A 12,837-nucleotide genomic window follows, 5' to 3' on the forward strand; every position below is an offset into this window, starting at 1 on the left:
AGGATTGGATGATGGATGGATTTCTGAATGTTTATGTATGACTCATGCAGTGTAATGTTTAGATGCAGTGGGCTTAAGTCATTCATATCTGATCTGTTTCAGTTGTGTGATGTGAATAAGGGTCATGGATAAGATTAGTGTTAATGTAAATAAGCAGACATTTTCTAAGACATAGCAGAACACTGTATCCTCCTCATCCCCACAAATGAGGATGGTGGACTGCAGGAAAAGAGCAGGTTCAACCTGGAATTCAGTGGGTCCATGTTCAGTTGTGTCTTGGTCAACAGCAATAAGCAATTATAACATTCAGCAGATGGATGTGTTGGTAAGGAAAGTTTAAGCACAGGTACTCATGTTGTAAGGGTTCAGTCCAAGGGATGGTTGCAGTTTATTGCTGAGTGTGCTGCTCATGGATGATTGATGGTCCACCTACCATATATGTAAGGTTTGAATAACACAGCCCCAATTCCCTGTCTCTCTTGGGTCAGCATAGGATTGGATGATGGATGGATGGATGAATGAATGTTTTTTAATCTGACCCATCTCTTTTAGTGGAGGTTAGGTTTTGGATATGATGATGATGGTGATAATGATAAAAGAATCTGGTGGTGATGGTGGTAATGATGATGATAGTTGGTCATGTTGATTATACCGATGGTATATAGTGTTTGATATTGTTATTATGTTGTCCTGAATACATTCCATTCTTGCCAACAGGTCAGAAGGTGTTAGTGCACAAGCATGAGGGTCACATCCAGGCTCGCATTGTGTACTACCTCATGAACACTCACGTCACACCTCGCACCATCTACCTCGCCAGGGTAAGGCACACACAGGCAGAAATAATACTTAGGGATGAGTGACGTGTGTATGGAGACAAAAATGCATATGGCTAGTTGGATTGCATCTGCATTACACATAGATGTCTGTTATTTTCTGCATAGACTTGTGTTAAAGAGTATCATTTATGGGAGGAGAAACATGGCAGACCTCTCTTACCTTCAGAATACTATAGTCATTGTGTTCTCTAACTTGGCCTAAAACTGCCATCTTGAATACTGATGTAACAATAAATTTACATTATGATGCTAGTCATGCAGATGTGGTATGGAAAAGATGTACAGGTGTTGCATTGTCTTTTTTGGGCATTAAGCTTTGTGAAATTAGTAAATATGATACAAAATGATGAATCTCTGGTCCAAGTTAAAGAGTACCAGCAGAGGAAAGTGAGGAAAAAATAAAAAATGAGATGGATTGTTAGGTGAAGTTTCATTTTTAACTGTACATGCTTTTGGCGGATAGTTTAGATGTTATAAGCACTGCAGGCCCCAATTTCTGACTTCACAGCAACTCCAGTCACTAGCAGTTGAAGTGAAAATAGGTTAAAGTCATGAGCAGCTGGGCAGTGAAATAACCGTAACCACTTTTTTCTGATGGTGAAGTTTTTATTGTATTCTTGCCACTTCCAGATGATTTAATTGGCTCAGAAGATGCATTTTTGAAGTGGATGTGTTGGATATCACCTCAGTTTTAACCCTTTTGCCACAAGACATTTATCCAAGATGAATAAAATGGTCTTGTGGCAGCAAGGATATATTATAAACTTTGTGACTGTAATGTTTAACTTAAGTAGTGATTTCAATAGTTATACAGTAAATCTTTAAAAAATCACAAAATCTCCCCCTCCCTTTTTTTTTTAATCAAGTATCGTGAAATCATAAAACTTGCCAGGTAAAATCCCATTTAGTACCTGTGCATTTAGTGCTGTATCCCAGTTTCAGCTCCAGATTTGCAGTGCAGTACCACACAACCTGTATGGAAAAGGTTATGGTAGTTTGCAGTACATACCATACATATAGCAAGTACTTGTTGTGTGTGTAGTTGTGTATGTAGCGTAATCATTTTTGTGCCATCTACAGCATGGGGAGAGTCATCACAACCTGGTTGGAAGGATCGGTGGCGACACGGACCTCACCAAGAATGGGGAGAGGTTTGGTGAAGCGCTGGCACAGTACATCAGAGAGCAGGACATCCCTAAGGTAATGATGGAATTGGATCTTGAACCTTTTTCTATTTTATTTTTGTTTTATTCTTGCTATATCTGGGAGATTTTATTCAGTTTAGGAAAGCACCATACTGTATTTCAACTTTGATGGGCTGTTACAGTATATTAGAGAGCAGGATATCCATAAGGTAATGATGGAAGTGAACTTGAAACCCTTTGAACTTTATAAGGTCTTCGTTTTTTTTTTTTTTTTTTTTTTTTTTTTGTGTGTGCTGTACTTACTGATGTTATGAGGGATACCATTTTCACGCGTAAGGTCATCATTAATTATAAGTCTAACATTTTAGAACCTGGCACATGCTGATACAGCATTTATTAATAGTTTTATGCAAATGTGGCCTAAAAATGTCCTCTGTTATGAAATTGTGTAACAACAGATTATTGCAATTATATGGTGCTACTCATGAAGGTCTTTGGAAAGGATGATAAGCCATAGTCCTTTTCCACCACTGAGCTACATGAAGTAAGCTACAAAAGGACGAAAATCTGGGCCAAATTAGAGTAGAAACAGTATAGTCGATGTGAGTCCTAGAATAATGTCCTATAATTTCTTACACTTTGCCTGGGACACTTATAATCCACACTTACAAATTATAACATTAACCTGATATTCTCTCCCTCTTTCACACAGCTACGAGTGTGGACATCGTGGCTAAAGAGAACGATTGAAACCGCCAAGGGTATCGATGCACCTCAGGAGCGATGGAAGGCCCTGAATGAGATTGATGCCGTGAGTGTATTGGAAGGCTTTATAGCACCTTTTCTTAAGTGAATTATTTACCATGTTACTGTTAAACCTTCTCCAGTTTTTTATATGGTTTTAATACAGATGGTTTGTATTGCCTTAGTTTCTGTCAGTAATATAAGAGAGAGTATTGAGGTGTAATTTGCAGAATAAATCGTGAAAAGTTAAAAAAATCTCCAGTGATGTATGACCCCAAATGCTGTAGGTAACTTCGTACTTGAGTCATTTAACCTGTACAGTACAGTGATCTACTCAACGTGGATGAGTAAATTACATGTCAAGATGAACATGACAAAGGGTTCATTTTTATTTTTTAAAATATTTTTTTATGCAAGATTTGGCAGGTGGTGCAGTGACTCTACCCCACAAGTTTTATTAAAGTAACTTAATCACATGTAGCATGTACTGTAATGTGGGATGAGATTTTCCAGGCTAGAAATACCGCATGGCATATTTCACTGGCCACGCTGTGTAACTCGCCTACTTTTACCCTTTCCATTCATTAGTGGGAAATTGGGTGAGGAGGATGGTCATTCAGACAGTTATAATAAGTCAGGGGTGTGGTCAAAAATACCTTACATACAGTATTTGTTCTTGTTGTTGGTGCTGTACCCTCTTTGGTTTGGGGATATCAGTTTTAGTTAGCCGTATATTTCTGCTGTCCTGTGGGAGTTATGTACAGCCTTAATAAAGCCCATGAATATGAGACTTCTTGCTTGAGTAAAATTGTTTGGTAGGAGTAAGAATCAAGTTAGGATGATTTGACCGACATTCAAGGTGTTAAACTGATGGAAACCAGAAAATCTGCTCCATGCATAGGAATGGAAATGTAATTAGCGATTTCTGTGGAATGTATGTGGACTTGGAGAGAGAGAGAGAGAGGATTACTCAACCCATCCCCCTCAAAAATGTTTCATTTTTTTTTATTATATGTTTTTTGAACGAGAATAATTCAATATGTTTCTGGGAGAAAGAGAATTTAAAAATGACTTATACTGTTGCGTTGTTGTAGTATACCAAAATATATTGAGTTATGAATGTGTTCTTTCCTCATCAGGGCATCTGTGAAGAGATGACGTACGCTGAGATCAAGGAAAAGTTCCCTGTAGATTTTGCATCCAGGGACCAAAACAAGTTCAGGTGAGTGGGATGGTTATTGTTTGGGAGATAATGTATATTCACGAACAATAATAAGTTCTTGGAAAATACAGTAAAACGGGGGCCAGTGAGCAGCCCATTCCCTCCCAAGGCGAGACAAATCCAGGAGAGGGTTTGAGTGAGGGTGAACGAACACAGAGATGATGAGGATGGCAGTGGGTGGTGATTTTGTAAGTGACAGACAACTCTTTCTGCTGGGGGATACTGATTATAGCTTTTGTTTGTACACCAAGCCACTAACCTAGCTGGAGGGTGGGTGTCAGAGGGGTTAATTGACCACCCACTATACAAGAAAGGTAAGAGAAAATATGCTAGCTGATTAGTATAATAATGGCAATGTAATGTGTAAAGCCCAGAGGTTATATGTAATGTAGAGTACAATATTAATTTTTCTTTGCCAGTCTTTGTTCTTAAAATCAGGTTATATTTTTTGCAGTTAAATAAGTTAGTCACATGAAATATTTAAACTATTAACTGCCACTGACACCTATGGATGATCATGTAGGCCAGTGCCATTGGTGTCCATTTGGCAGGCTGTATCAGAAACCAGAGACAGTAGGGAGTGAGGAGTCAGAGTTGTAGGCCCTATGTAGGGCCCCTCACCTCTCCCTCCCATACCATGTTTACTAAATTTAGTCATGGTTTCTCTGCGTTTAGCAAATGGATGAGATGATTTTATTTATGTATTTATTTTTTCTGAGTATGATGTAACAGGGCAATGTATTCTAAGACCTGTTGGAGATTTATAAAATTTTTTCCTCAGCAGTTCAATCAACACATTAGACCACAGCATCATTTTTGGTATTGAAGCAAACATTGTCAGTATTATAACTGTGTAACATGCAAGAGAATGTTATGGTGTAATATGAAAACTAAATTGCTAAGGGGGAGACCATGTAAGAGTAAAAAGAGTAACATCTCCCCCTCCTCCACAGCTACCGGTACCCACGCGGTGAGAGCTACGAGGACCTGGTGGCCAGACTGGAGCCAGTGATCATGGAGCTGGAGCGGCAGGGTAACGTGCTTCTCATCGCCCACCAGGCTGTCCTCCGATGCCTCCTTGCCTACTTCCTCGACAAGCCATCGGGTAGGTTGTGTGTGGTTTTGGTGAGGGTAGGATACATTAGGAACACATGCCATCAGATGGGACAGGTTAGAAACACATGGGTCTTGGAAGGGGTGGGTTCAGTTTAGTTTTGTTAGGTTAGGGTGGATCAGTTAGGGGAGATTAAATTAGGTTGAGTTAACATAGGGTAGGTTGTGTTGTGTTAGATTAGGAATACACAGGTTAGGCTAGGTTAGGTTTGCCTTGGTCATGTCAATTCAAGCTAGGCTAAGCTGTCAAGTTAGGTTAGGTTAGGTGGGCTTAGGTTTATACCGTATTAAGTACAGGTTATCAGAATAGGGTTTTTTAACCCCTTCTTTCAAGGGATTGCCAGGGTAACATGTATACCATATTTAAAAGACTTCATCCTCTTGAATCAGGAAAGTTAGGTATGGTTGGGTTAGTTGGAGTTTGGGTAGATTATATTCTGTCTGTAATCATAACAGAAGAGGTCTAAGTAGGATTGTGTTGTACTTTCACAATAAACACAAATTCATCCGATTCTTTATTGTTACAGATGAGCTGCCCTACATCGAAGTGCCCCTCCACACTGTGATCAAGTTGACTCCTGTGGCATATGGATGTAAGGTGGAGTATTTACCCCTGGGCATACCCTCAGTCAACACACACCGACCCAAGCCACAGGTGAGGCAGAGTTCAGTTTGAGAAGTGCCTGTTATTTTCTGCAGCAAATTATTCCACAGTATCAATCTATTTATCTTTATCTATTTACCTACCTACCTACCTATGTGTGTATTGTCAGACACCGTAATCCTGTTAGGGGTGACCACAAACTAATTACCATCACATTTCCCTTTCACATGCCATGTATTACCCTCCTTATTTACATCTTTCACATTGACGTAAATGATAAAAATGACCCGCAAGAATTTATTAACCAGATTCAGAAAATAAAATGGTGTGGAAAAGGTGCTAGAGAGTCTCATTTACTGATGAGAACGTGGGCTGTATATGCAAACCAGTACTTTACTATGGTTGTTTTTAAAAATACCTTTCAAGATAGAATGGATAGATTGTTCTCCACCATACACAAAACAAGCAGCTACTAGGAATGTGAGAAGTTGCTAGATAATATTCCACTGTCCATAACACAGTCAGTCATATGATTCAGAGATTAGTTTTTATTTTCCACTCGTATTCCATTAATGAAGTTGAAATCATGGGTTTGGCATCCATTTTGCAATCTAGACTTTAACCTGTAGAGCATGAGATACCACTCCTAAGGTAAATATAATCATGTGTTGGTATAGTCAGTTTGTTTTGACAACTGGGTCACTCACAACTTGAATACTAAGTCATGGTTGCAGAACATTCTGTGAGGCTTGGTTACGAGATAGGAATAAGTCCCATTGGTTAGCAGTCAAATTAAACCCTTGAGTCGACTACACGAGCTGAGAAGAGGGGAGGGTGTAGGTCTTTTTGTAGTGAAAAGAAGTAGACCAGAGTACAACATCCAAAAATTCATTTATGGTGAAAGACTCGGTATACTCTCTCTCTCTTTACTCGGCCTAAAATTGTCATCTCTCCATCTGAATGCTGAGTTGTGATAATAGATTAACACTAGAATGTGATACTAGTCATGAGGAAGTGCTATGGGAAGGCTGTAGAGCTGTACAGTAGCCTTATCTTCTGCCACTGAGTTGTATGAAATAACCTGCAAAAAGACAACAATCTGGGCCAAGTTGAGGTGAAAGAGGTTGAGTACGTTGGAAATAAAGTTCTTCACATACATCGGCATAACTCGTCTTTGTTTACTTACAGATTCCTGGCACCCTCGAAGGTTACGAGTTCCCACAGGTGCTGGACATGGACTTATGATGACTCCTGTACTTAGGGGCTGTGTTCTCTGCCTTCGTCGTATGCCTTGCTTCCATTTGCTTTGAAACTTAGCGCCAAAGTGCATACCTCATTTTACCATGCATTCTCGTTGTGTGTACCTGTCCAATCCCGGATCCTATCATGCAGGTGTCAAAGGGGGGTTGTTTTAGTTGTTTGTTGGTATGATTATCCTGGTAGCTACTTATCCTGTTTTATTATCCAGGCACCTGTGTGTCTGTTTGTCCTGGTAGCTATGTTACAGTGTGATTATCCTTATAACAGTACTTGCATATTCACTGATTTATAGTTTGATCATCCAGGTACTGACACTTGTTAAAGTTTATGGGTATCCCTGTGTATATGATTGTTAATCTAGTCTCCACCCATTACTAAGCAGCAAGTCTCTGTGCTGCAATGTGATGACACACACACAAACATGCACAGAAGAAACATTCGTGTACGCATTGTTGCCTGTCCTGGGATTCGAGTTGTGGTTAGACTGACCCCACGCTCACACAAGTCCCCATGAGCTTTTAGGAGTATCTGTACCTCCTTGTGTGTTCTGTTTATCCAGTCTGATTATCCAGATACACTTATGAGCCATAGTTAAAATTGTCTCCGATCCCTCTCACTGACTGAAGGGAAGGGAAGTTATGAAACCGTTGTTGATAGTTGTAAGAATTTCTAGACTGCATAAATAAGTGTCATTGCCAGCTATACCTCATGTAGTCTGCCAAAGCTTACAAACACCCCTAACACTGAGCAGTAAAATTCTATTTGGGTTTGAACCCTTAGGCTCAGCCAAAAACAGAAATTTGTTTCATATTTTCCTGTTTAATGTGTGCCTATTACTCTGTTACATGCCAGAAATTTGTTCTGAGTCTGCCAATGAATAATAACTATATATTGTTATTTAAAGTACCTCCTTCAGCTCTGTGCAGTGTGGTGTTACTTTAATCTCTTTACTTATGTTAATTGCCATCTCATGATCGTGAATGTCGTCATAAAAATAGACTAACACATGATGATGGTCTTGAAGAAGTGCAGTGAGAAGGATATAGACCCATGGCATTATTTATTCCTACCACAGAGCAACGTGAAATAAGCTGCAAAAGACCAAAAATCTGGACCATTTGAGGTTAAAAGGGTATAACATATCGTACAGGGAAACAGCGTAAATATATGACAATGATTTTATAACTTCCTTTCAGCCAAGAGCAGGAGTGGAAAGTGAGCAAAAACCAAGGCTTGCGAGTGTACCTGTTTATTCAGAATTATGTGAGCAGTATTGACGTACCATTTTTCTGTGGCTTAAACTGTTGTAATGATGATGTAAATAATGTCTCAAGTTGACCAAAATGAGAGGAAATGAAGATGTAATAAAGTTAGAAATTTTGGTACAACTTTTTTTTTTTTTTAATAGGATTATAATGGTGACGTAGGAGGACTCTGATTATCCAGATAGTGTTACTTTATTGTCTAATTTTATTTTTACTGTCAAGGTCACACTAAATTATTGAAAACTTACGTATTAAGCTTTCATTGATATCTATAAAAGTCAGTTTGCCAGTTACCCCATATATACAGTAGTAAGTGTATGGAAAAATTGATAGTTTTGAACACATCCATGACATACTGTATATAATGATGATTGCCTATATAAATGTTTACTCAGAGGAGTTGTGTTAATTTAAAAGACTCGTGAGGCAGTACATGATGAACACTATCTAAAACATTATATAGCTAGTGAAAAGTTGCAGGTTCTTTGTATTCTTCATTTCAAGCAACCCAAACACAATTAACTTGAATGTTCAGGATATGAGGTGTGATTTAAGTACAGTATGTTTTTACAGTTTGAGTAAGTATGGACTGTGGACTTTATGTATAGATGTGGACACAGTAAAGTGATTGGATATAATTAGAGGATTTTAAAGGCAATATACTTATTGAAGAGATACTCCATATGGTTGTGGGTCATGTGTGTCAGGAAATATACACAAAAATCACATGTACTTGGCAATTTTATAGTTAATCATTAGCAACTTCATTGGAGTTAATTCATCAGCAACTGAATGAAACAGTAACTTTCCTGTGAGTCATGAACAGCTTGGGGTGCAGTTAAGAAGTTAATAAGCAGCTTAATTAAACAACTATTAAACGCCAAGTTGGTCACTGGATAATTGGAGTCCTGTCTTATAAACCCGAGTCATATCAGCATAAGCCGGCATTGGTGTTTATCAGTACTTCAGAGGGTAGCTGTTGCATTCTGGATGTGTTGTGAGATATGTCTGTGTGTGTGCTTATGAGAATGCATTTTACCCTTGAACTTCGGGTAATCTCATTAGTTGTCCATTTCCTGCCACAGACTTGAATAACAAGCTTAATTAAAGCTGCTAAATGCTTCTCTTATATTACAAGCAGCTGTAACCAAGTAAAAAATGTTGCTTAATAAAATAGTTAAATATTTTTACATACTTCTGTGTTCAGAATAAAAATTTATTTTTATTTAAATTATTGTACTAATGAATACTGCTATATACTGTTCTTCAGTATTTTCTTAGTAAATCTAGATATGTGTGGAAGTAAGTTTAACCATTATCCCAACCTAGTCTCCATCCATCCATCATCTAGTCCTTTACTGTCCTGTCAGGAGTGTATGAGCCTGGGATTAAGTTACTTGACCCAGACATTGAAAGCGAGTGACCAGTTGCTGATACCTGAGCAACATTATCCATCACCTTCATTTTAATCTTTTCTTCCTCACCTGAGGATGAGGGTAGGTTGGACCCAGAAACAAAGAAAGCAAAAGCACATCATCAACATGCCCAGTGAAATGAGCCTCATCATTCATGTCCCTGTAATCCTGGCTCTTCCTTACTAGTCTGTCCATTAACATGTAATTTTATCCTATTTTTCCCTATTGATGGAGATCATATATACACTGACTAGTTACCCTGATCTTTGTCGTTGTAAAAAAGGAGTGCCAAACCCTTGTGTTCATCCAGTCAGCTGTTTCCTGTTAGTTCTCACTTTTCATCAGCTTCTGTACCTCACAGAGTTCTTAGTTTGTAGCCAAGAGGTTATCCAGCACACGAAAACTACTGTACATAGCCAGACTACGGTTGTGAATTCAACTTATGGCAGGAAACCTGGGAATCTAATGATGCCAGCCGTAGTTTGATGGTTGAATGAACTGCATGTGTTGTTTCTAGATGTCTGATGATCTAGTGGTCTAAGGTGCCAGCTGGAGTGATGGGTCAGTTGGACTTTGATCATGTGATATCACCAAGGGCATAGGCTTGTCACCTCCGAATGGTCTTGACTACAGTAGCCTAGCATCAGGCCCCTGCACCTTATAAGGGGTACTTTGGGAGTGAATGTTGCCATTTTTGTGTCTTGGAGCAGTATTTAAATAAGAAAGCCTTCCTAGATGTAATAGTTTTAAAATAGGCTAAGTAACCATACTGTGAAGTTCATTTGTTAACTTCTTTTAGTATGATACTGTAAATCCTCGCTTTACAGGTGTTCAGTTTGAAAGAGTTTCCGTAGTTAAGAACTCATTCTGTGTGTGTGTCTCTCTCTCTCCATTTTATTATCTAATTTCTTGCAGTCTGCTGGGTTCACAACCAAACTTATTTTTAAGGCAGTAATAAGAACTAAGTTGAGTACGGTGATGAAATTGGAACCAGTAGGAGTGCTAGGCAATTTTTATTTTTTATATTTTTTTTGTGTATAGTGAGGGTTTACTGTATACTGAGTAACTAACCCGGTTCTGTTATTTATGTGTAACCTCTTTACTGCTGTGAATACACATAGGTATATATATATATATATATATATATATATATATATATATATATTTTTTTCAGGGCCACACAAATCTATTTTGATCAGCCAAGGGAAGCAGCCACAGTGGTTAATTGAGGCTCGTGTTATTGTCAGGGAAGGAGGCTCCCTAGCACCGCTTCCTTAGCTATTTATTTTTAGATATGGCTGGTTAACATCCTTTTGTATGTCATTAATGCAGAGTATGGCAATGTTTGAAGATTTATATAACAGACTAGGACAGTAAGGTGCAATAAACAAAATAAATTGTTTAGGAAAAGATGTTAGGGAGTTTCCTTAATTGATGAGCATACAAGCCTAAGAAACCCCTTCAGTCGTATGACAAATTTTGTATAATAGAGAGTTGCCATATATAACACTCCACTTTCACTCACTGGGCAGTTGGGGACAGTTCAGTTGGTGTTATCAGTATCTACCCTGCATCATCTATTCATTTCCTACTGCCACTGCCTCGGCCACACCCACGCTGGCAGACTGAGCCATCCCCACAACACACAACACTGCCATACGAGTTTCTAGTGGAGTGCTATTTATGGGCTACCCAGTATTCCTGCTAATTTCAGTCAGTTATATTGTGCTCAGGTGAGACTTCAAACTGGATGGGTTAGGTATAATGTGGCAGTCAGTAGAGGTGGCCAGCCAATCTAGTGGACCTGGGTTCAGCTCCCAACTGGAACAGGAATGGTTAAAATGTGGCAGTCAGGAGAGGGGGGGGGGGACCTGCCAGTAGATGTGGGTGTTGATCCTTTTACTACTGGAATACTCCCTGGCTGAATAAAATTGATTGCAGCAAGAATAAATTTTAAAATACTGTCTTGGAGTAAAAAGGTTTATGATTACCGGTATCATTTAACCCCTTGTCCTGTGATGTGATGTTTATTTAATGTTGCAAGATCCAGGCAGTTACTCAGCTATGGCGAGATCTCTTTTAGTGAAAGGGTGATGAAGGCCACATCTGACCTCTCCAGTTTGATAATTCTCACTGAAACTAAAGATCATATGGAGATAAGAAAAATAACCCCTCCAGTGTGAAAAGTTTCATCAGAATGGAATAAAACCATATGGAGATGGGGGTGGGGGGGAATACAGTATCAGGGTGAAGGGGGTTGCTTTTGCTGGTGTGGATGCCCCTCTTGAGAATTTTGCTCAGGCTAACATCTCTATTATTGTATTACATTCAGCAGTTTGAAGGTTAATGGGATGTTTCAGCTGAGTGATCTTGGCATAAGTCAGTCCTCACTTAAAGTCTGTGGTGTGTGGAGGCAAAATCCGAGACATACTGTATTTCCAGTTCGTGATTCAGGGGCTATGAGCACACGACATAACTAGATGAAAAAAAGAAATTGCAGTAATTTCTGATCAGCTCTGTAACTAACTGCTAGCAGACTTAAGTTTTAAAAAATATTAATTCTAAAAAAGAAAATAAAAATAAAAGTGAATCAACTAGTGGAAAATTAATCACCAAGGAACTTCATAACAAAACAACTTTGAGGGAGGACATATTGAATATTTTTGTTCTGTTATTAGGGAAGTTTTATATCTATGGGTGACAAATGATGTTTTTGTTTGAGTCCTCTTGGGAGCTGTATTACTTGTGGACTTAAGAGTCTCCCCTGCACCTCTATCTGACCAGTGGATTCTTGCATAAAGCTTGTGTTAATACAGTATTCCCCTACTATTCCCTCATACAGGAGCATACCTAGAGATTTCGGGGCCTGGGGAGCTTGGTTCTTTGCGGGGCCCCCGCAAAGAACCTAGTCCCTTTAATTCTCAAAACTTATCTAATATCTCAGCCAGGATTGTCAGGATGATAAATATATATATTTTTAAATATTATTGAAAAAGCTTATAAATTTTTAAGGCTTTTGGGGGCCCAGGGGGCAGTTTCAAACAGCCCCCCCCCCCCCAGGTACGCCACTGCCCCCATATGTTATATATGTAGAGTATGTTCACATCAGAATGATGCAATAACATAGAATACTATGGTTGTACAGTGTGACATTTCATATACTTGCATATGTCCACATAATGTCAGTTCTAGCAATGTCTTTCCTCCACCTCCACACACATCACACCACA

At 38.9% G+C, this 12,837-nt stretch overlaps 2 protein-coding genes across 4 annotated transcripts in view; one reads left to right on the forward strand and one right to left on the reverse strand.

Moving 5' to 3' along the window:
* The window catches only part of LOC145392932 (6-phosphofructo-2-kinase/fructose-2,6-bisphosphatase-like), a 34,196-nt gene extending 27,209 nt beyond the window's left edge, over nucleotides 1–6,987 (forward strand). For all 3 annotated transcript variants that reach the window (XM_080267217.1, XM_080267216.1, XM_080267218.1), the window contains 7 exons: nucleotides 718–821; nucleotides 1,920–2,039; nucleotides 2,697–2,795; nucleotides 3,868–3,950; nucleotides 4,904–5,055; nucleotides 5,591–5,718; nucleotides 6,856–6,987. In XM_080267217.1, the coding sequence (XP_080123343.1) occupies nucleotides 718–821; nucleotides 1,920–2,039; nucleotides 2,697–2,795; nucleotides 3,868–3,950; nucleotides 4,904–5,055; nucleotides 5,591–5,718; nucleotides 6,856–6,912 (743 nt within the window). In that variant the 3' untranslated portion in view covers nucleotides 6,913–6,987. The remainder of the gene's footprint in view (nucleotides 1–717; nucleotides 822–1,919; nucleotides 2,040–2,696; nucleotides 2,796–3,867; nucleotides 3,951–4,903; nucleotides 5,056–5,590; nucleotides 5,719–6,855) is intronic.
* LOC145392933 (synaptic plasticity regulator PANTS) overlaps nucleotides 1–12,837 on the reverse strand; it is a 37,810-nt gene that overhangs the window by 8,069 nt on the left and 16,904 nt on the right. The window lies entirely within an intron of this gene.

The sequence above is a fragment of the Coenobita brevimanus genome, chromosome 23 (genome assembly GCF_032717465.1).
Source record: "Coenobita brevimanus isolate Jiangsu-jjx chromosome 23, ASM3271746v2, whole genome shotgun sequence".
Classification (NCBI taxonomy): domain Eukaryota; kingdom Metazoa; phylum Arthropoda; class Malacostraca; order Decapoda; family Coenobitidae; genus Coenobita; species Coenobita brevimanus.